The sequence below is a fragment of the Mauremys reevesii genome, linkage group 4 (assembly GCF_016161935.1).
Source record: "Mauremys reevesii isolate NIE-2019 linkage group 4, ASM1616193v1, whole genome shotgun sequence".
NCBI classification, from domain to species: Eukaryota; Metazoa; Chordata; order Testudines; family Geoemydidae; genus Mauremys; species Mauremys reevesii.
The window spans coordinates 142,511,558-142,533,309 of NC_052626.1; the positions used below are offsets into that span (position 1 = coordinate 142,511,558).

A 21,752-nucleotide genomic window follows, 5' to 3' on the forward strand; every position below is an offset into this window, starting at 1 on the left:
TTCTAGATGTAGGTGTGCCAAAGTGAGCCGCACTTCCTTTTTCCTTTAGTGTCTGTTTACATTATAAGTGAGAGAGCACTTTGCATAGTGACAGTGGTGCCAGGTTTTGCTTTATTGCAGTTCCTGTCTTGTGCACATCACTCGCATGCTCGTTTTCTCCATGCTGCAGCAATGAGAGCCTGGTGGGTGGGTAGCAGGGTGCAGTAGGAGTGGGTATGGGTCTTCACCCACCACGGCTCCTCTGTGCACCTCAGGGAGGCATGTAGACATTGGGAGGCCTCACTTCAGTGCTGCTGCTGAAAAAGAGACCAGCAGGCAGGTGGTGGGAAGTGGGGGGCAGGCAAGTCCATTCGCTGCTCTTCTGCGGCCTGTTTTCTTTCCCTTAAGCATCATCAGGGAAACAACAAAATGCTTATAAAACCACTCTGCTTTTTATAGAAAGCCTATCTGGTTGGAAAGGTGCTTATTGGAAACTTACAAAGTAGTTTAGTTAAAGGAAAAATCAAGTAGACGCTGTCCTTTTAACTCTGAGTTTCCCCGGTCTCGGTCTAATGGTGGCCTATTAACCCACCACGTACTTGTAAGGATTTTTATCCTTAAGTAACTGATGTTTACCCTGAGTGTTAACATCACCTTATAGCTTTGTATCTAGGATTATAGAAGTGGCTCTCATGGACTCTCGTCTGGCTCACGCTCCAAAATACTCAGCAGAAGAGAGTGCAACATATCTGTATATAAAAGTGTGTGTGGGGGAATTGTATATGGTGTTTTCAAAATATGTAGCCATGTAATTAGCTGGTGTAGGTAATATGTACTCACAAGAGGACAGAACCAGAGTTGCATGTGTATCTATAACTGGCATTTCCTGAGGTTTGAGTGCCTAGCTGTGCAATGCTAACCTTCCTGTGACACAGGTTCTTTGTTGGATTATATTAATCTTTGACATTTTAAAAAGATAAAATGTACCAGCCACAAAAAAAATAAAAAATTAAAATTAAACCCTCCTTCAGTGGGAGGCAGAGCTGTAAAATACCATTGTGGTGCCGAATTGCCATCTTTGGGGAGTCAACCGCTGACCTGCTATTCTGCTGTGTTTTCCCTCCAGCTCCAGGGCAGTGTGACAGAATACGAAGTCTCCCAGGAAGAGTTTCGACAGTTACAGGTTGAGTTCTGGTCCAAGTTCTATGCCTGCTGCCTTCAGTACCAAGAAGCACTTTCACGCCCTCTTGCTCTCCACCTGAATCCATATACTAACATGGTGTGCCTGCTAAAAAAGGTGAGGCACAAAGCAGGACACTTTGCACTGGTCTAGTCCTGGGGAGGGCAAACTACGGCCCACAGGCCAGATCCGGCCCGTCAGGGCTTTCAGTCGGCCCATGGGATTGCCGGCCCTGTGGCGCAGCTCCTGGAAGCAGCCGGCACCATGTCCCTGGGCCCCCAGTGGAGGGGGAGTGCAGAGGGCTCTGTGTACTGCCCTCGCCTGCATGCAGTGCCCCCCTGCAGCTCCTACTGGCCAGGAATGGGGAACCGCGGCCAATGGGAACTTTGAGGGTGGTACCCACAGGTGAGGGCAGCAGAGCTGCCTCCCCACCCCCCACTTCCAGACATGCTGGCTACTTCCGGGAGCGGCGCAGGGCCAGGGCAGGCAAGCCCTGCTGTGTGCCACTGCCACTCCAAGTAAGCGGCGCTGGGCTGGATCCCGAACCCCTCCTGCACCCCTGCCTTGAGCCCTCTGCCTGCACCCCCAACCCCCTGCTGCACCCTGCACTCCCTCCTGCACCCAACCCCCTGCCCTGAGCCCTCTCCCGCACCCATCCTGCACTCCAACCCCTTGCCCTGACCCCATCACTGCACCCCCTCTCGCACCCCAACCCCCTGCCCCAGCCTTACATTCATGGCCCTGCATACAATTTTCCCACCCAGATGTGGCCTTCACCAAAAAGTTTGCCCGCCTCTGGTCTGGTCTGAATGTAGTGAGTTACCAGTGGAGTCCTTTAAGTGATTCCAGGGCATTTTCCTAACCGAGACTTAAAAGATGGGTTATCTTTCACTTTCCCAGGGATTCCTGTCTTTCCTTGTGCCCTGTTCCCTGGTGGATCATCTGTATCTCTTGCCTGATGAGCATCTGTTGACTGAGGATGACAGCACCATCTTTGATGGTAAAAGGGAGGGAAGTTGGGGAAGCTGTTCCACTGTGGAGGAAATTACAGCATGTGTCACAAGCTCTGTAGTTAAGGACATAGAAGTTTCCAGGCTAATCCCTTTTTTTACATGCTCAGAACTTTCTGAAGTTGTCTGGGTTGAAACTTCCCCTGCTTAGCCTGAACCTAGTGGTAGATTCCCTTTCGGAAAGCCCGGAGACTTGAAAAATACGTGTGTGCGCGTTAAGGATAAAATGTTGCTGCGACTTAGTTCAAGGAAATCAAAGAGTGGAATTCTAACCTTCAGTCAGTGCATAACATAGCGATGGGTGCGGGCTTTGCTATCTCTGGGGATGCAGCCCCTTTGAATGAACACCTTTTACTGGTTTCCAATACCTGAATGTTGGATTCACATCCCAGGTGTGGTCAGGGTTCAGATGTCATCTGGGTCCCTCTCAGTAGCCTCAACTGTTTGGGTTGTGCCCTCTAGGATTAGGGCAAGGAAGGCCTAATGGCGTGGTGTTAAATTCTTGGAGGTGGCAGATGGTGGGCGTGGTGGCAGCCATGATTATGAAGATCATGCCCTGTCCTCTAAACTGCTCCTTTTCCTGCAAGTTGGCAAGTGATGCCCAGGAGATCCATGTCCAGGAAACGGTGGCAGCCTTTTCCCATTAAAAATACCCAGTCAAAACATGTGGTGACTTAATAGAGGGAAGCATTCACATATTATCACCATCATCTTAGCCTTGTGCCTTAGCCAGTTTTTGATCCCACCAATAGCCTCGAAGACCCCTTCTCCCCAAAAATCAACTTTAAAACATCTAGTTTGTACCACTCTGCTGGCCTCTTCACTTTCCCTTCTTTTATGAGCTCTCACTGATAGGCAGGGTTCACAGGTCAGAATGAACGTTTACTCCTTACCTACGTGGGCAACTTTCATTCTGACATTGCCTGATGTTGTAGGCTTAATTTCTTTTAACGTGTTGGTTTTTTTTTTGTATTATGTGTATTTACATTGAAACGGTGCCTGTGTGATGTTCAGGTTTCACCTCTACAACCCCTGAAAGTTCTGGGATGTAAAATCTCTTGTTCTAATTGTAATTTTACCTATGCAACAGCTACCCATTTAACCAAGAAAAACAGGAATAGAAAATATTCCATGATGTGCAGCCTGGCCGCACTAAAGTTCCAGCTCACTGTCTGCTTATGCACGTGCTGGTGATGAACTGGGGAAGTATAACGTGTTACCACACATCCGTATCCATTTGCCTTCAACTTAAATTCTTTTGCCTACTGCCCAAATTCAGATTTCCCAGACACTAAAGCTTCAGTGCATTCAGAGAAGCAAAGCTGGACGCTCAAGAAATGCAAGGAATTCCCACCAGCCTAGCAATCTTACCCCTTGCTTGTTTCAAACTGCTAACAAGTTAGATTTTTTTGCGCAAATATTTAAAGCCCCCTTTAGGACGCAGATCGGGGATGAAAGTTTTATCAGTAGTGATGTTTTTCTGAAAGCTTTTAAGCACAACAGTGGTTTATAACTGAAACCAGTGTCCGCTCTAATTTTTCCCACCCATGTGTAGAATGAATTTTGTTACGTGCACCAATATGGAGGCTGACACACATCACCTTCATATCGGTGCACTTAACAAAATTCATGTGGTGGGGTGGGGCCGAGGGGTTTGGAGTGTGGGATGGGGCTCAGGGCTGGGGCAGAGGGTTGGGGTGGGGGGTGAGGACTCCGGCTGGGGGTGCAGGCTATGGGGTGGGGCTGGGGATGAGGGGTTTGGGGTGCAGGAGGGGGCTCCAGGGCTACAGCGGGGAGGGAGGACTCACCCCGGCTCGTTCTCCTCACAGCAGCCCTTGGGCTGCGGGCGGAGAGGTGCCTCTCCCCACCGTGGCAGCTCCGGGGCTGGGGCTGCAGGATAGGCGCCCCTCCCCTGGTCCCAGCAGGTCTGGCCGGGGCTGGGTTCAGGGAGGGGTGCTCCGGCCAGTCCGGGGGGCTAGGTTGGGGCCAGTGCTAAATAGGCTGTTGCGCAGCTTACAGGGAATTTATCCAGAAACCCTCTTGCAATTTTAACTTTAGCAGTTGTTAGCAAGTGACTGCAATAACATAAGTGTTTCCTAATGGAAGGTACAATAGGACTCTTCCAAGTGCAGACACCTGGGCCAGTGGAGGTGTCATGGGCCTGGATTAGAGAGACCTGTTCCTTAGTTCAGAGTTTTTAAAAATACATTAGATTAGAGATTGCAGGGTTGTTCTTGGTATTCTAGACAAAACGGGTCTGCGGATGGGCTATCTCTGGTCCTTCCAAGCTGCTGGGAAATTGCTTAAGGATGCAGAATCCTCGTTCTGAATGCATGGAGCCAAGGCACGAGAGGCCGAGTCTGGCTGTGACTTTTATTTTCTAGGCATGTTTTCCCCAGTTGTTCAGTTTATTCTCATCCAGGTCCTGTAACTGGAGAAGGCTGAAGGGAAATTTCCTGTTACCAGTTTTCAAACAAAACTGCACAGAGATCTTACCACCTTCAGCTCCTCCATGTAGTCAGTCTGTAATTATCTAATTAGTTAATTATGGAGCCAGATGGAGTCTTGTGTTGCTGGGGCAAATTTGTACCAAGAAGCTTTCCTACGAAATGAGCTGAACTAACTTGGTTTTGTCTTGAAACGATTTGCATGAGAGTACAGTCAGGTTCTTTCACTGCAGATCTGGAGATGTCTCGCGATGTCGTGTGCCTTGTCCAGTGCCTTCGGCTGATTGGAGAATCTATTTCCATGGAAATGGCATTCATCATGGAAATGGCTTGCTCCCGCCTTCAGCCTCCAGAGAAGGCTGCAGAGCAGATCCTGGAAGACTTGATAGCAAATGACACGTACGTTACACAGAGAGTTCCCTTACGTCCTTTGTGAAAAGATGAATGCACAAATTGTCTGTGCAAGGTTTGCCTTAGACAGCCCTTTACCTGAGTCTTCTAAGTGTGATTCAGGATGTGTGAATTCTAGCTCCATAGTGGGAGTGTCACAATTGGCTTTCAGTGGAGTTTGTGCTCCTAAATCCTGTAGGTGCTTGGAAACTCTCCCCAGTAATGATTACAGTGGCGAGGAATTCTGAGCCATGGCATCCAGAAGCAAGAGCTTCAATTTTGAGTTGGATAGTCGTCTTCACAACATGAAAGCATGTGTATCCAAATAGCTGAACCTCCCTAGCTAGCTGGGTTTAGAATGATCCTCGCACACCATCTCATGGAGCATCAGTATCCTCAGCCAAGTGCAAGTTATTCCTCTACAGAGTGGGTAGGAGAGGAGCACGTGGATTCACCCTGAGTATGGTGCCTTCATGGGTCAAAAAGATGTTTATTACAGTGGAGGGGAATTCTCCCTCCACAATATCAGCAGTGGTCAGACTAATTTCACTTCTGTGTCTCTTACTATGGGGGCCACTGATGGAGGGGGTCTGTTGACATTACATACATTGATGCCAGTGAATTTTGTGTGCCCTCGCAGAGAGAATGTGATGGAAGATATTCACAGTAAGCTGCAGGAGATCAGAAACCCTATCCATGCCATTGGGGTGCTGATCCGGGAAATGGACTATGAGATGGAGCTGGAAATGGAAAGAGGTGATACGACACAACCTTTCAAGTTTGGTTAGTACGGTGGTAGAGGTTTGAGGATTGCAGTTGACTTAGCTTCCATTCTTATCCTTTCTTTCAGCTCAGCCCCTCAACGTGCGAATGAACCTCTCTCAGCTCTATGGTAGTGGCACAGCAGTGACTGTGGTATGCCGGGGTGTGTGCAAGATGGCCACCACCCGCTTCTTAATCTGCCGGGACTTGTTGATTTTACAGCAGCTGTTGCTGAGGCTAGGCGATGCTGTGAGTATGGCCCAGAAACCTATTATCATAGAATAGTAGGGTTGGAAGAGACCTCAAGAGGTTATCTAGTCCAATTCCCTGCTCAAAGCAGGACCAATCCGCAACTAAATCATCCCAGCCAGGGCTTTCTCAGGCCAGGCCTTAAAAACCTCTAAGGAAGGAGATTCCACCACCTCCCTAGGTAACCCATTCCAGTGCCTCACCACCCTCCTAGTGAAATAGTGTTTCCAAATATCTAACCTAGACCTCCCCCACTGCAACTTGAGACCATTACTCCTTGTTCTGTCATCTGTCACCACTGAGAGCAGCCGAGCTCCATCGTCTTTGGAACCTCCTTCAGGTAATTGAAGGCTGCTATCAAATCCCGCCCCACTCTTCTCTTCTGCAGACTAAATAAGCCCAGTTCCCTCAGCCTGTCCTCAGAAGTCATGTGCTCCAGCCCCCTTATCATTTTCGTTCCCCTCCACTGGACTCTCTCCAATTTGTCCACATCCTTTCTGTAGCAGGGGGCCCAAAACTGGATGCAGTACTCCATATGTGGCCTCACCATTGCCGAACAGAGGGGAAAGATCACTTCCCTCGATCTGCTGGCAATGCTCGTACTAATATAGCCCAATATGCCATTGGCCTTCTTGGCAACAAGGGCACACTGCTGACTCATACCCAGCTTCTCGTCCGCTAATCCCCAGGTCCTTTTCTGCAGAACTGCCGCTTAGCCAGTCAGTCCCCAGTCTGTAGCGGTGCATGGGATTCTTCCTTCCTAAGTGCAGAACTCTGCACTTGTCCTTGTTGAACCTCATCAGATATTGATGGATCCTTGAGCTGTTAGGCTTTCAGGATCTTGGTCTGCCCCGGTGCCTTAAGCTGGAGCTTTGGCTCTCTTCCTGTCCTACCGCTGATGTGCTGTGCGCTAGGGCAGCAAGCAAATCCCTTTCTTTGCTGTAGGGGAGCAGCATTTTCAGTGCTTTGTTCCCGAACAGCACTGCCTTCAGGTTCCCCTCTCTTTGCATTTATTCCCCAGCTCTCCACAGTGGAAGAGACTGAACTGAGCAGGCTGAAGACTAAAGCCTTTTCTGCACTGGAAAGCTGTACCACTTCAGCCAGGCCGGGATAGCTAAAGCAGTACATGTGGATGTAGTTGTATCATAGTGTTTAAGGACAGAAGGGACCCCAAAATCATCTAGTCTGACTTCCTCAGTATCACAAATCACCACCACCACCCAGCGCCTGCGCACTAAACCCAACGACCGACATCAGACCCAAATATTACAGCCTGCAGGAGACTAGGCTTATTAGTTGACTCAGACGGGAGAATTGGAGGGACCAACCCAGAGGCCCCCCACAATGGCAAGGAAATGATTGAGATACACCCAGATAATCCTGGCAAGTGACCCGCACCCACACACTGCAGAGGAAGGTGGAAAAAACTCCAACCATCATGGTTTCTAGCTTTAGAGTTAGGCACCAGGCCAGCAGCCGCTGCTCTCTGGTCACCCAGCTCTGAAGGCAGCATCCCTGCCAGCATCAGTGCCGAAGTGAGGGTGGAAATCTCGCGGGGAAGGGTTCCCCCTCCCCCACCTGATCCCCTTTTGGATCAGGACTCCCACTGTTACAACACCATGACATTTCAAAAGTAAACATCTGAAACTGTGAAATTAACTATTTTAAAAATCCCATGACTGTGAAATTGACCAAAATGGACTAGGAGTTTACAGGGCCCTACTAGTAGTCATCCTGTGATTGACCAACGCACTTAGGGGTCTCTCCTCCTGTGTCACTTCCAACTGAGGAGCCCCCAGCTTGTAGCAGAAATTCTTCTTATTAGATCCTAAGTGCATGACCTTGCACTTTATACTATTGCATTTCATCCCATCTCTTGCTTCAATCTTCAAGGTCCTCCAGATTTTCCTGTGTAATATTCCAGGCTTCTCCCGTATTGATGTTGCTTCCCAGCTTTGTATCATCAGCAGATTTCATTAGCACACACCAACTTTTTGTGCCAAAGTCATTAGTAAAAATATTCAATAAGTCTGGCTCCACTAGTAACCTCCCTTCGGTCCGATGGTTCATCTTTCAGCACAACCTGTTTTCAGACTTTTTAGACTGCGTAACCCTTTCCAAATGTAGTCTACAATGTACCCCTGTCTGAAATAGGGTCATAATATACTTATGGTTAGTTTGCCAAGTTTTACTAAATGAAATGCGTTGTCTGCCATCGCAGGATTTTTCACGTGTACCACATGATGAGAACTCATGTACCCTTAGGGATATGCTTACACCAGTTCAAAAACCACTGCTTTACCTAGTTCCTTCTCCGTCTTACAGTTCTTGTACTAATTCCTGTCTTCTTGAATTTAACTAATAATTTCCCATATGGTGCTGACTCAAATGCCTTACTGAAGTGTAAGCACATTAGATTTTCTGCATTTCTCTTCTCTAAAACATCAGTTATTTTCTCAAAGAAAGAAATCAGGTTAGAGTGGCACAATCTACCTGTGTTGCAGTACGTCTCCTTTTCAGTTTACCTCCATGAATTTAATTATTCGTTCCTTTGCAATTTGTTCTAAAGTCTTGTATTCTGCTAGGGTCAGACTAACAGGCTGTAATTGCCTGGATCAATTTTTCCATTTCATAAATATAGGTACAATGTTACATATCCTCCAGTCATATGGTACTACCCCCAAATAGATGGATGTATTAAAAACCCTTGCTACCAGACTAGCAGTATCATGTGTAGTATTCTGGGATGGAAATTATCCAGTTGCCCTTATTTGAGCACATTAAGCTCTTTAAGTTTTTCTTCCACTTCAACTGTGGCCATTTCCATTTCTAGACACTAACACGGCTGCTACTCTGAAACCTGTCATTTCTGTCAGCGATCCTGCCTTCATGCCCATGTTCCACATTATCCCCCTTACTGAAAAGCAAGGCAAAGTATTCATTGTGGATTTTGGGCCATACCTAGATTACCTTTTAATCTCCTCATCCAAACTGCACAGTGGCCCAAACTTATCCTTCCTTTTTCTTTTTATATAAATTAAGACATCTTATGTATCTTCATTTCCTTGGCAAGAGCTAATTTAGCTTGATTTGTAGCAATTCTTACCTTATTCCTACACTTTCTAACTTCTGTGATGTGTCTTTCTTTGCTGATCAATCTCGTTTTCCATTCCCTGTAGGCTGTTGGCCTACTCTTAAAAACCTTTAAGGTGGTTATTCATCCAGCTGGGTCTGGAGGCTTTCACTACAAGTTTTCCCCCCTTGCTCGTGATGCAAATTGCAGATAGTTTTTGTGTGGTTGACTTAAAGAAATTCCAGACCTTTTCCACATGTAAGTCTTTGATCTATCCAGTCCAGCTGACTTCTTTAACTAATTCCACAGAATTACAGCATAGACATGGACTGTTGATTACATTGTCGACCCTGCTCATACATATGTAAAGACACAAAAACACAAACATCCTCTCCCCGCATGTCTTTTGAGAGTTATTTATTTTGCAGGATGTTTAACCCTTTCTAGCCATTTCTCACATTGTCCTTTTGAAATCAAAAGCCAGAGTTGACGACCTGGTTTTGATTATCATTCCATTTAATTTAACCTGAATCAACTTGTGAACGCTTAGTCCAAGATTGAGTCCTACGACCAGCTTACCAGACTTATCAAAACCAAGTCTAAAACTGGTTTAGTGACGATTTGATGAAGAAAACTCTCATACCAGTATAAAGGTGCATTACATTGGTATAGCTATGCACACATAGGAAGGGGAATAACTATATCCATATAAGGCGTCTTCACACCAATATAACTATCTACTCTAGGGCTCTTACAGATGTAACTATTTTTTAACCTCCTCCCCTCTCCCCAACTGAAATATACCAATAAAACTTACACGTAGACCAGGCCTGAGAGGTGCTGCCTCTGTAACGACCAATTTCAGCCTCCAATTTCTCTTTCATAATTAACAGAAAAGAAATAAAATTATCTGTCCCCTTGTGGAACTCAGAACAGCTCCTCTCCCCTCTTTGTAGCCTTAGCTCCGTGTTAAGCTTTCACTGTATGGCACTGGGTAAGGACTGAGCTGCATGCCGGCTTGCACCGAAGTAATGAAACAAAATGAATGTGCAGTTTTTGTTGTTTTGGTGCCGGTCTGTTTAATGGTTTGGAATGCAAGTGTCCTGTTTCCGTTTAGCGTACGCTCCCTGCCCGCTAATGGCTAGCAAGGCTGGGCCCCATGCTGACCTTTGACACTCTTTGTGATGTCACGTTTGTCTTCTGTCTCAGCTGAAGCCATTGGCTATCTCTGGCCTCAGTTACAATGCCAGCTGCTTTGGTCTCCTTACAGATGATTCTGGGAGGGGGCCAGCTGTTCCAGTCTCAACAGGACCTGCTGCATCGCACCTCTCCTTTGTTGTTGTCTTATTACCTGATCAGGTGGGCGAGTCAGTGCTTGGCGTCGGACGTTCCAGTCGACACGCTGTAAGTGCTTGTGTTCTCAATCTCTCTAGTCAAAGTGGGTTGCTAGGTTTCATATACATTCTTTGAGATGTCTGAAATGCCCTTTAGACAGATGAGAGAGCATCTTGGGTTCTAATTCTAAAAATCTTAAAGAAATTACCTCTCTTTGGGTGATAAGAGAGTCTTAAATGTAAGTTTAAGAGACTATTGTCAACTCAGATCCTTAGTCTAACTTTCTTCTTGCGGGGAGGGGGAGGGGTCACTTCATTGTTAGTGTTTCGCTACTTCTGTTCTCCCTGAAAGATTCGTGCTCCACAGCTGAAGTGCTTCCATTTACCATGTTACGTCAGAGATGGTTCTTCCAGGGTGGATGGACCGGAAGCTTCTTTTTAGGAATTCTACAAAGACACAAACAAAAGCTTCCTCCCACCCCCCTCCGACACTGTACAGACAAGTCCTGCGAGACTTGTTGGAAGCTACTTTTAGGCGGATACATTAGGTTTGATCAGTAAAACTTTGTGAAATACCAAGTGTCTAAATAGGTATGAAACACTGACAAGATACAGTTTGATTTTTCCCTGCCACCTTTGATTTGTTCTCTCTGTCCCAATTCCCAACTCTTTATATTTTTGTACTGTAATTTTGGCATAATGGTCTGTAACTGGGTTTTTACTGTTCAATAAAAACTCACTGAAAAGTGAGTTGCTCTTTCCATCTGTTGGCCTGGAGCAGTCATATCTGAGAATCTGGACTGATGCAGAGTAGCTTTGACAACTGTAAATTATCATTTCTCTTTTCAGCTGTATTGCGAATGGACAGTGAAAATATCCAAAGCATTTTAGATTTCTGACTTTCCCTTGGGTACTGAGTCTGCCTTTGCTGTGCCGTGGCAGGGTTTCATACCCTGGTCATTTCAGTGGACAGTTGGGGTCAGTGTGGACAGTGTTAGAATGTGTAACACAGAATGTGCTTGTCTCTCTTTTTATAGCTAGATTTTTCTCCTCTAGGGAATCCAACTTGCAGCACTTATCTGTACTGGAGTTAACAGACACCACAGCCTTAACACCACATAAACTAGGTAAGAGCTGTGCTACCAGGTCTTCAGCTCTTAATTCTGACCTTAAGCCCATACTTTCAGACATGACTAATGATTTTTTTTGGGGGGGGGCTGGGTTCTTGAGTGCCCAGTTTCAAGGGGCTTATCTTTCAATATGTTCATCACCCACCCTCTTGTGGTCTGCAAAAATTGTGTGTGGCCAAAGTAAAGCCAGTCTCCACTCAGGCATTTCCCGTGACTTTGCAACCTATCGCTTTTTTATTAACTCTTTTAATGTAGTTTTTTGTATGTAATTTCCTAGGTTTTTTAAAAATGAGAAATGGTTTGTGCGTCTGTAACACCCCTTCCACTTATCTGCAGGGTTCAACCATTCTACCTCTGCCACTCAAGCCACATGGTTAACTACAATAACTAGCAGCAGGAGTAGGCAGTTACACTTTGTGGACTAGTCTCTAGTCTAGAGGAAGATGCATAACACTGAAACGCTGTGCTTGAATAACCCCAGTTTGCAGACAGCACAGCTCTGTATTAGCCACACTGTCCATCAGAAGTGTCACAGCAACACTATTACTGACAAATTACTCACTTTCTTATTTTTACCATGTAATTATAAAATAAATTGATTGGAATATAAAAATTGTACAGTAACTTCTCACTTAACGTTGTCCCGGTTAATGTTGTTTCGTTGCTGATCAGTTAGGGAACATGCTTGTTTAAAGTTGTGCAATGCTCCCTTATAATGTCTCTCTGGAAGAGCAGCCCCTCCCTGTGGGGATTAGAACCAGCTCCCCATAATTCCCTGTAAGGTATGTGGCTCAGCAGCTGCCCAGCAGCAGTTCAGGTGGCCTTCTCTCCCACCCCCCCCCGCTGCTCCTGACCTGCCCTCTGCCTTGGAGCTGCTCCCGGGAGCTTCCTGCTTGCTGGAGGAGGGGGGGAGAGGGGTGCTGATGTCAAGATGTCCCCCTGTTCCTGCCTCTGCCCCCCACCCCGCTTCCTACCCCTTCTCCACAAAGTGGAGATGGGGACAGTCACAGGGCTCTGGGACAGAAGGGGCTGGGGGAGCTTGCAGGAAGCTGTTGCTTCCTGTCTGAACTGTCTGCTCTGCTTAAAAGGGCAACATACTTGAAGTGGTGTCAGCATACTTAAAAGGGCAATGCACATCTCCTTCTCTCACTCATGCCCGCACCCCCCAGCACTTTGGAAAGTCAGCACCTGTGCAGCCATGCATGTGCTGTCATGAGGAGGGAGTGCTGCACTCCAGCTGGATAGCATGGGCTCATCATCATGTTCAGTTTTTGCAGGGAAGTGTTTGCAGCTACTGCCCTGCATCTATTGAGTTTCCTCCTTCCTGCCTCAGTCCACGCTGCCTTGCAGAGTGTGATGCTACATTAACAGCGGATTAACCCTTGAGGGCTCAGCCGAGTGCTAGTTCATCATTTAGCAGCAAGGCATTCCCTGGGAAATATCCCATCCTCTTACTCCACCACCTCAACCAAGCTTTATAATCATTCATTGCTGTGTACAATATTAAACTGTTTGTTTAAAATTGTTTAAAACTTATACTGTATATGTATATAATGTCTTTTGTCTGATGGAAAAAATTTCCCTGGAACCTACCACCCCCCCCCCCCCCCGCCATTTACAATAATTCTTATGGGGAAATTGGATTCACTTAACATCATTTCGCATAAAGTCTCATTTTTCAGGAACATAACTACAATGTTAAGTGAGGAGTTACTGTACTTACATGTCAGTGTATAGTATATAGACCAGTATAAACAAGTCATTGTATGAAATTTTAGTTTGTACTGACTTTGCTAGTGCTTTTATGTAGCCTGGTAAAACTAGGCAAATATCAAGATGAGTTGATGTACCCCCTGGAAGACCTCTGTGTACCCCCAGAGTTACACGTACCACTGGTTGAGAACCATTGTGTTAGAGTATTAAACGCTGGGTGTATAAGTAGCCTGTGAACTCCTTGTGATGAGCACAGTAGACAGATTTGGTTAGGAAGAGATTACCATATGTACTCATTCATAAACCGAATATTTTTGGTAAAAAAAGTGATGCATCAAAGAGTGGGGGTCGGCTTATAAACGGGACTACACCAAAATCTGATGATTTTAAACTCTATGGAATCATTGAATTGAATATCTAATACATTGTCATTTTGTTTACTGGGAGTGTCTGCAGGCATGGAGCCCCTCAGCTCCCTGTGGCCACGGTTCGCCGTTCCCAGCCAATGGGAGCTGAGGGGCTCTATGCCTGCAGATGCTCCAAGTAAAGAAAACATCCTGACCTGCCAACTGCTTAGCCTGATGGCCGGGAGCCAAAGTTTGCCAATCTCTGAAATATAAGGTCGGCTTATGAAAGGGTCATACAGTCTTTGCTATTTTTACCTAACCATCTTGGGGGGGTCGGCTTATAAATGAACGGGCTAATGAACGAGTATATACGGTATGTCTACTAAGCTGTGTGTATGTAGCTTGTCAACCCTTCTTTCATTTGTCTTTTAGTGTCCAGCCCTCAGACAATCGTGGAATTATTTTTTCAGGAAGTGGCCAGAAAACACATCATATCTCACCTCTTCTCCCAGCCTAATACCTCTCTGAGTGAAACTAGTTTGAACTGGCCTCATCTGATCACTGCAGTTGCCGCTGATCTCCTGCCACTCTTGTATCCTTGACTTATTAAGCCAGAGTGAAGGTGTCTCTCTAACTGAACATTGCTCAGCACCCGGAAGCTGGAAATAGGCACACATCTCCCTGGAGAGCATGTGGAATGTCTCACAATTAATAAGGCCAAAGCTGTCAGTCCTGGGCTCCTGAATCCGTATTTAGCTCCCTAAGTAAGAGTGACCTGATTCCAGTTCACTTCAGTAAGATTTGTAAGTGTTCAGAACTTCTCAAAATCAGGCCACCTTTTCGGTGCTCACACATGGGTTCTAAACCCTTGACTTTAGGCCCCCCAGGTTTGAAACATTTGGCTTAGATGCATGTTGGTGGTGTAGTGGTGTTCTCTGAGGTGGTGGACTTCGCTGGACTACCCGTTTTGTCTAAGATGGGAAAACCCTGTTACAGAATGACTTGTGTGCACCAGAGGCTTACACGTTTCAAGCCTGTTCTTGAAGTTCTTCCCTGACAATGGAGGAATTGCTCTGTTCCTTAGCTAATATTCAGATGGCCCAGTAATCCTGGCTTCCTCTTTCCAGAATGTTTGATGGGCAGTTGTCAGTACACCCAGCTACAGGTAAGCGCGCTCGACACATGGTGAATGGTTTTCTCTCTTTAATAGTGTGTCTGATCCATTTACTCTTGCAACCAGCGAAGAGCCTGTTGGGGGGGAGAACAGCTGGAGACCAGAAACTGGCTTTCATATCATGGAGCCTCTTTGTAACCAGATAGGGTAAGAAAACTTTGACAGTCTTAGTGGGGGTTGAGGCAACCTAATATGAAAGTATATTAAGGATGGTCTCACATGGATGTTCTCTCAGCCCCTCTTGCATCTTTCGATCATGCTGTCACAGTTCAGGGCTAGCACCTTTCACCCCTTTCAGCTTACAGGCTTCTTGCCTTCACCTGCCCTGGGATGAAATCCTGGCTGGGATGTCCCCTCTAGGACCAGCCACAGAAGTAAACGTCAAAGGGATTGATATCCACATTGTTCTTTTAAGTATAAGTACTTGGAAGACTCTGAAAAATGTTTGTCTGTTCCTGCTGGAATTAACACCTGGTAACCATGGGGGAAACACAGTAACAATCGAACACGTGGAACATGTAATATTTAAAAAAATTAAGAATCTTCCACATTCTTCCGCCACTCATATATGATAATCCTGAGAGAGCCAGAAGTTAAGAATATAGTGTCATTTGGGAGTAGCTCCTTGATAAATGTCAATAAATTGATTGACAGAGTCCTGTGGCACCTTATGCTCCAATACGTCTGTTAGTCTATAAGGTGCCACGGGACACACTGTCGCTTTTTACAGATCCAGACTAACACGGCTACCCCTCTGATAATAAATTGATTATACAGCACAGACTGTGCAGGAAGTATTTGAAGTTGATCTGCACAGAAGTTTAGTACTCCAGTTATTTTCAGCAAAGCCCAGAAAGGAGGCCCTAAGCTGTATCTGTGCAGTTTGTTGGTGGGGAGTTCTGCGTCTCAGGTCCCGTTCTAAGGTGAGATGCTGTAGGCGTGTAGCATTTTCCCTTTTCTAGAGCTTTATAAAGTGACTATGTGGCAGTGTGACTAAAACTCAGAAATCTGAACCCCCAGACACCTGTTAGCAATTACATCATGGTGCTCACTATTGTCTGTAATGCAACAACGTAAACAGGTTAACTTCAAGAGCAGACATAGACTATTTCTGTGAGGCCATTTGGGGAACTGTAATTTCAGTCAGTGAGCGGTGTACTGAACACACCCGTTAGCCAAACACAGCATCCAGAATATGTCAGATAAACAAACTTTCCACCACCTGCTTCTCTCAGTGGGTTGGTAGCAACGTGAATGAGAAATTGTTTTCAATACAAGCTACTATTTCCAGGTGTGTTTCTGTGCATTACTCAGTTCTCAGAATTACCTTCTGAACTATAACTTCATGCTCTTTAGCCAAAGGGATTTTTTCCCCCAGTTGTTGCTTTTGGTGCTATAACTCTGAATTTTTTTTCTCTCCTACACTGAAACAGCATGTTTCTTTCACCGCACACCGATGGACAATGTTAAAGTGTAGTGAGCTTGGAGGCCGGTCGCTACTGAATTATTCATGCACACATTTTCTCTTGTACATTTTAGTAGGACTTAAACAGGCTCTTTGTCCCCGAACTGGATTACTTCTGGGGACGGGGATCAGCGTGTTGCAGTGTGTGCACAAAATGGATTGCACCTGGGGCAGGGATCGGTCTGCTGCAGTTTATGTACAAAACCCCATGTATTCAAACTGTCTAAAAGAATGTCAGAATTGCAAAGCATTCGGTTCAGGAAATGGCAAGGTTGTTTGTGCCACCTGATTTCTGCCTCCTTGTGTTTGTGTTATGGTACGGTCTCTGATTGCATGATCACGCACACTTCTCCTGCAGGGCTGCTACCTTAGTCATGTCCCAGAAAGGGCAGCAGGAAGATGTTCAACGTTTATTTTTGTCCCGTTTAAAAGTGGACTGTTCCTCACCCCCTGCAACCTTCTGCTCCATCCCCCGAAGACCTACATGTAATCTTGGTTTATATGGATGTAAATTTGGAGCAACCTCAATGAATTTACTCCAGATTTACATCCTGCCGATCACAGAACGTTACCCAAAATAAGAGACAGATTCCCTGACCCCACTACTGAATGAGGGAAGGGTGGGACCAACATGTAGACAGGAACGATGGCTTAGTGGTTAGGGGGCTAGTTTGGAATCGGGAGATGGAGGTTCAATTCCCTTAGTATATCTTTGCCCCCGTTCCCATTTGGAACGGGATAACACATTCGATGTGGGACAGTCTGATACTAGAATAGTGGGGACAGGATAAGTACCATAGGTAGGTAGAACACAGGCGACTATGTAGCTACGTTCTTTCGATGCTTATGAACAAGGGTTTAGAGCGAAGTTTCCCAGCACCACCTTACCTTTGCCTCGAATGTACGTTCTTTCAGCACAGTTTTAAAATGTAACCTTGTCTTGTGGAAAGGGGAAACAGAAAAGAGAGCGAGAGCTGGCACTGTTTGCTAAAGGAGTGTTTCTCAGCTGGTGGGTCGTGAGCCCTGGGGGTCCCACAAAGCAAGCTGTGGGGGAAGGCCATGAGACTTTGCATACCAATCTAAAGCAAATACTATCTGGTTCCCTCACTCGCTGCACACCCTGACCCCTCAAGGTCAAATGTCCTCCGCCGACTTCTTGAAACATGCACACCAATACATTACATTACATAGACCTGTCGCTATCACTGATACTTTGTTTTACTCTTTTATAACAAATGTAATGCGAAAATTTGTCACTGAAAGGCTTGCCAGCCTGAAAAGGGTAGGGAATACTGTGCTAGGCTGCTGGCCATGTGTCCGTGTGCACTGAAATAGGGCTCCTTCTGACCCACCTGTATGCTGTGTGCCAGATACCTCATTCTAAGCTCTCCTGGACAGTGAATGTGACAGGGGTTGTTCTATAGAGATACATGGTGCTGGTGGGGCGGAGGGAGATTGTTAAACCCTTATTAGAAGTGAGCTTGCATCAAATATTTGTTGACCCTTTTTAACTCAGCCAAATCAAAATGGCTTTTCATCCCCCTCTCCAGAGGCACCCATCTGATGTGGGGCATGTTCAAATGGTAAATTTCCAATTCCTGTCACCTCCCACTGAGAAGCTGGAGCTGTTCAGATGAGGCCATTTACTGATGGCAAGTGCGTGGGAGAGTTTCCCCCACCATCTTTGTGCTGAAAGCAGCTGAACCACTTTTGTTCATGTGGATTTTTCCTGTGGAGATTCCCAACCCAGAAGATCTGTCCAAAAGGTGTGTGATTGTTACAAGCACCTGAAAAAGGCCCTTTGGAACGGAAACACGTAGGTGCCATTAACTAGAGTTTTCACTAGACACTCTGCTGATAACACATCTCACACTTTCCATTAAGATTCCTCCTTTGCAAATGACATCTGGAAATAGGATCAGCAGAACATGGAGTCACCCTGGTTCCTGCATTAATTTTAGTACTATAGTTACAGCGTGCCACTAAAGTAGCATTGCAGGAATCCAAAGCTGAAATCCTCAGTTTGTTTCTCTGTTAAAACAGGGACTATCTTGCCTGAATACAGGGTTGTGTTGGTTCATAATCAGCATTAAGGGAATGTTAAAGCTTTTGTGTCTCTGATCAGAGGATGCCCTTTGTCTCTTAGGAATACATTCGCCTGCTGCAGCCCTGGTGTCACGTGAACGTGGGCTCCTGTCGCTTCTTGATGGGAAGATGTTACCTTGTAATGGGCGAGGGACACAAGGTACGAAACGGCTTCACTGCTTCCCAGAGTGGAGCATTGCTTCATGTGTGGGGTTCAGTGGTGGCTATGTGGATCCGCACTGTCACACTTACCTGACCGCCGGTTACATTCTGTTCCTAGGGCTAGAAGATGTGTTGCTCAGACAGAAATGCAAAACTCATTTCTTTAGCGTAGCTTTTCCTTGGATTTTCTCTCACCCACTCACTCATATACACAAGTGTAAATGAGCAAGTACGTGTACATCCTTCAGATGGGGAAGGGGCAAGGGAAAATTGTTTTTAAATACCTGGGGAGGCTTTGAGACACCTGTGGAAAAACATAACTAGCTAGGGCTTAATGGATTGGTCCGTGGTGACCCTGCCTAGCCTGGCACAGAACGAAGCTGTCCTGTTTACCTGTATTTTGGATTGAGTCAGTCGCCTGAGAAAGGGAGTACTTAGCAACTTTATTTTTCTTCCAGGCTCTGGACTGTTTCTGTCAGGCTGCATCTGAAGTTGGAAAAGAGGAGTTCTTGGACAGGCTAATCCGAGCCGAGGACGGCGAGATGGCTTCCACCCCGCGCCTGCAGTATTATGACAAGGTATTGCTGCCATGATAATACAGAAACTTGGTGCTTGCTATGAAAGTTTGGTTTCAGATGCTGCCAAGGCAGCCAGTCCTCATGCTTCATGGCAGTCCTTCCCACCACTGCCACCATGTCAGGGTTCCCTCCTCACTCTGAACTTGAGGGTACAGATATGGGGACCCACATGAAAGACCCCCCTAAGCTTATTTCTACCAGTTTAAATTAAAACTTCCCCCAAGGCACAAATTTTTCCTTGTACCTTGGATTAGGTAAACGCTGCCACCACCAAGTGATTTAAACAAACATTTAGGGAGGGCCACTTGGAGCCCTATCTCCCTCCTAATATCCCCCCAAGCCCTACACCCCCTTTCCTGGGGAGGCTTGAGAATAAACAAGATGAGCACAGACCAACCTTGGGGGTTTTTTAGGACACTTAAAAAAAAAATCGGATTCTTAAAAAAAATCCACAGAACTTTATTAGAAAAAAAGTAAAAGAAGCACCTCTGTGAAATTAGAATGGAAGATAATCTCACAGGGCAATCAGATTCAAAACCCAGAGGATTTTCTTCTGGGCAAAACTTTAAAGTTACAAAAAGAAAACCAGGAATACGCCTCCCTCTCAGCACAGAGAAAATCACAAGCCAGAATAAAAGTAAACTAAATCTGTGGCTGTTGCTAGGTAAATACAAAATGGGGATTGTTATTGGCTAAAACCTGGAAGTGAAGAAGTCAGTACAGTATCTGTACAGTACAGTACAGTATTGTAGTGTGTGTCTCATATTAAGTGCAATTTATTAGTCTGCCCCTCAACTTTCAGTAAACTGCAAGAATGGTTTGCAGTCTGGAGAAACTGCCTTATAGGGAGACCTCAGAAGCTCGGTCTATTTAGATTATCCGAGAAAAGGCTAGGAGGTGATTTGGTTCTCTGAGACTGATCTATGTGGGAAAGAGACTTCTGCTGGCAGAGGGCTCTAATTGATCAGACAGAAGCAGGATGGGAGCCATTGGGTGGAAACTGAACCCAGACAAATGCAAACTAGGGGTAAGGTACCAGTGTTTAACAGTGAGGGTGATTAACTCTTGGAGTAACTGACCCAGGGATGTGATAGATTTTCTCACTTGATGTCTTTTGTCAAGATTCGGTGTATCTTTCTGAAAGATGTACTCTAGTTCAAGCAGTTGTGGGCTTGATGCAGGAATCACTAGGTGAGAGTCTCTGGCCTTAATCTGTGAATTCTGCTGAGAGTGCCTAACTGCATTGTGGTAGCTACTTATATTGTGGTTGTGGGTTAGAGACTTTGTTCTGTTTGTACAGTTCCTTGTGGGGCCTGTTCCATGACTCGGGCTCCTGGGTGCTACTACAGAATAAATAAGTTATCCGTGGGGGTGGGAGGGAGGTTGGAGGTTGTGGCAGCTGAGTAGGGGACAGTTGGTGCTTTTGGCACCTGGAGAGGTGTAAGCAGGAGCTCAGGATTGATGGATGAGTGTGTTAGCTACATTTCTTTTAGAATCATCAGCCCTCAAATGGTTAGCTGTGTTAAGATTGCAACCGTAATGGCTTATAAACATTGAGAGAGAGAAGTTTTAGTTGTGGATCACAGTTCTGTGGGTTGGATTCTGCAGGAAAGTCCCTAGCCGTGAAAAACACGATTCAATCCCTCTGTTTATAACGTACCAAAGTATCCCTCTTGGGTTTGAAATTCTTGGCATCTGCTGGAAAACGAACGTGTTTTTTGCAAACATTGCCAAAATCTTTTTGGCTGTTTCTGAATTCAGTGAGCGTGGAAATATCTTTCTCCTGGTAAAGAAAACAAAATTCTCCACGTTCTTAGACACAACTACATCCCAAACCAGAGTCTGTCTCCTCTCTAGGTCCTACGATTGCTGGACGTTATTGGTTTACCTGAACTGGTCATCCAGTTAGCAACGCTAGCAATCACAGAAGCAGCTGACGACTGGAGAAGCCAGGTAGGCATTAATTCTTTTGTGCTGAGACATTGGGTTTTTTCCATGCAGCAGCTATTGCTGGCACCAAGAACTTATCTTAATTGGTACAGATAATATTGACTGAACTGAGTTACGCTCTCTGATGTTTTAGGCTACTTTGAGGACGTGCATTTTCAAACATCACTTGGATTTAGGGCACAATAGCCAAGCGTATGAGGCCTTAACCCAGAATCCAGATTCCAGCAGGTAACATCCTTGTGTCCTTCAACTCTGCTGCTCTGCTGTTTGAGCTGTGGGCTGCACTTAGCGTCTGTCTCGCAACCTCTCACCCATTTGGAAAGCTGTTAGTACGGAACATTCCCATCACTCTGATGTGATATTTGCGCTTAGTTCAGTGCAGTGTAAGAAACTGATTGGGATGAGTCATGCCTGTCTGGGTGCCATAGCTCCTTCTCACCCTGAAAGCCAAAACCTGGTTTATTCCTGGGTATGCTATAAGCCAGCGTTTCTCAAACTGGGGGTCGCAAGCCTATTGTAGGGGGGTTGTGGTATTGCCACCCTTACATCTGTGTTTCCTTCAGAGCTGGGTGGGCACCCAGCTCTGAAGGCAGAGCCACCACCAGCAGCTGCACAGAAGTAAGGGTTGCATGCTATGGTATTACCACCCTTCTGTGCTGTTGCTGACGATGGTGCTGCCTTCAGAGCTGGGTGGCATGGTATTGGGGGGGGGGGGGGTGAGGGT

General features: G+C 46.0%; 1 protein-coding gene across 2 annotated transcripts in view; it reads left to right on the forward strand.

Annotated features, from left to right (window-relative positions):
* Positions 1–21,752, forward strand: part of NUP160 (nucleoporin 160) — a 53,261-nt gene that overhangs the window by 16,561 nt on the left and 14,948 nt on the right. For both annotated transcript variants that reach the window (XM_039536922.1, XM_039536923.1), the window contains exons 13-25: positions 1,106–1,276; positions 2,060–2,159; positions 4,850–5,015; positions 5,647–5,762; positions 5,857–6,017; positions 10,361–10,494; positions 11,481–11,551; positions 14,047–14,206; positions 14,710–14,779; positions 18,400–18,498; positions 18,959–19,078; positions 20,936–21,031; positions 21,162–21,256. In XM_039536922.1, coding sequence (XP_039392856.1) covers positions 1,106–1,276; positions 2,060–2,159; positions 4,850–5,015; positions 5,647–5,762; positions 5,857–6,017; positions 10,361–10,494; positions 11,481–11,551; positions 14,047–14,206; positions 14,710–14,779; positions 18,400–18,498; positions 18,959–19,078; positions 20,936–21,031; positions 21,162–21,256 — 1,559 coding nt within the window. The remainder of the gene's footprint in view (positions 1–1,105; positions 1,277–2,059; positions 2,160–4,849; positions 5,016–5,646; positions 5,763–5,856; positions 6,018–10,360; positions 10,495–11,480; positions 11,552–14,046; positions 14,207–14,709; positions 14,780–18,399; positions 18,499–18,958; positions 19,079–20,935; positions 21,032–21,161; positions 21,257–21,752) is intronic.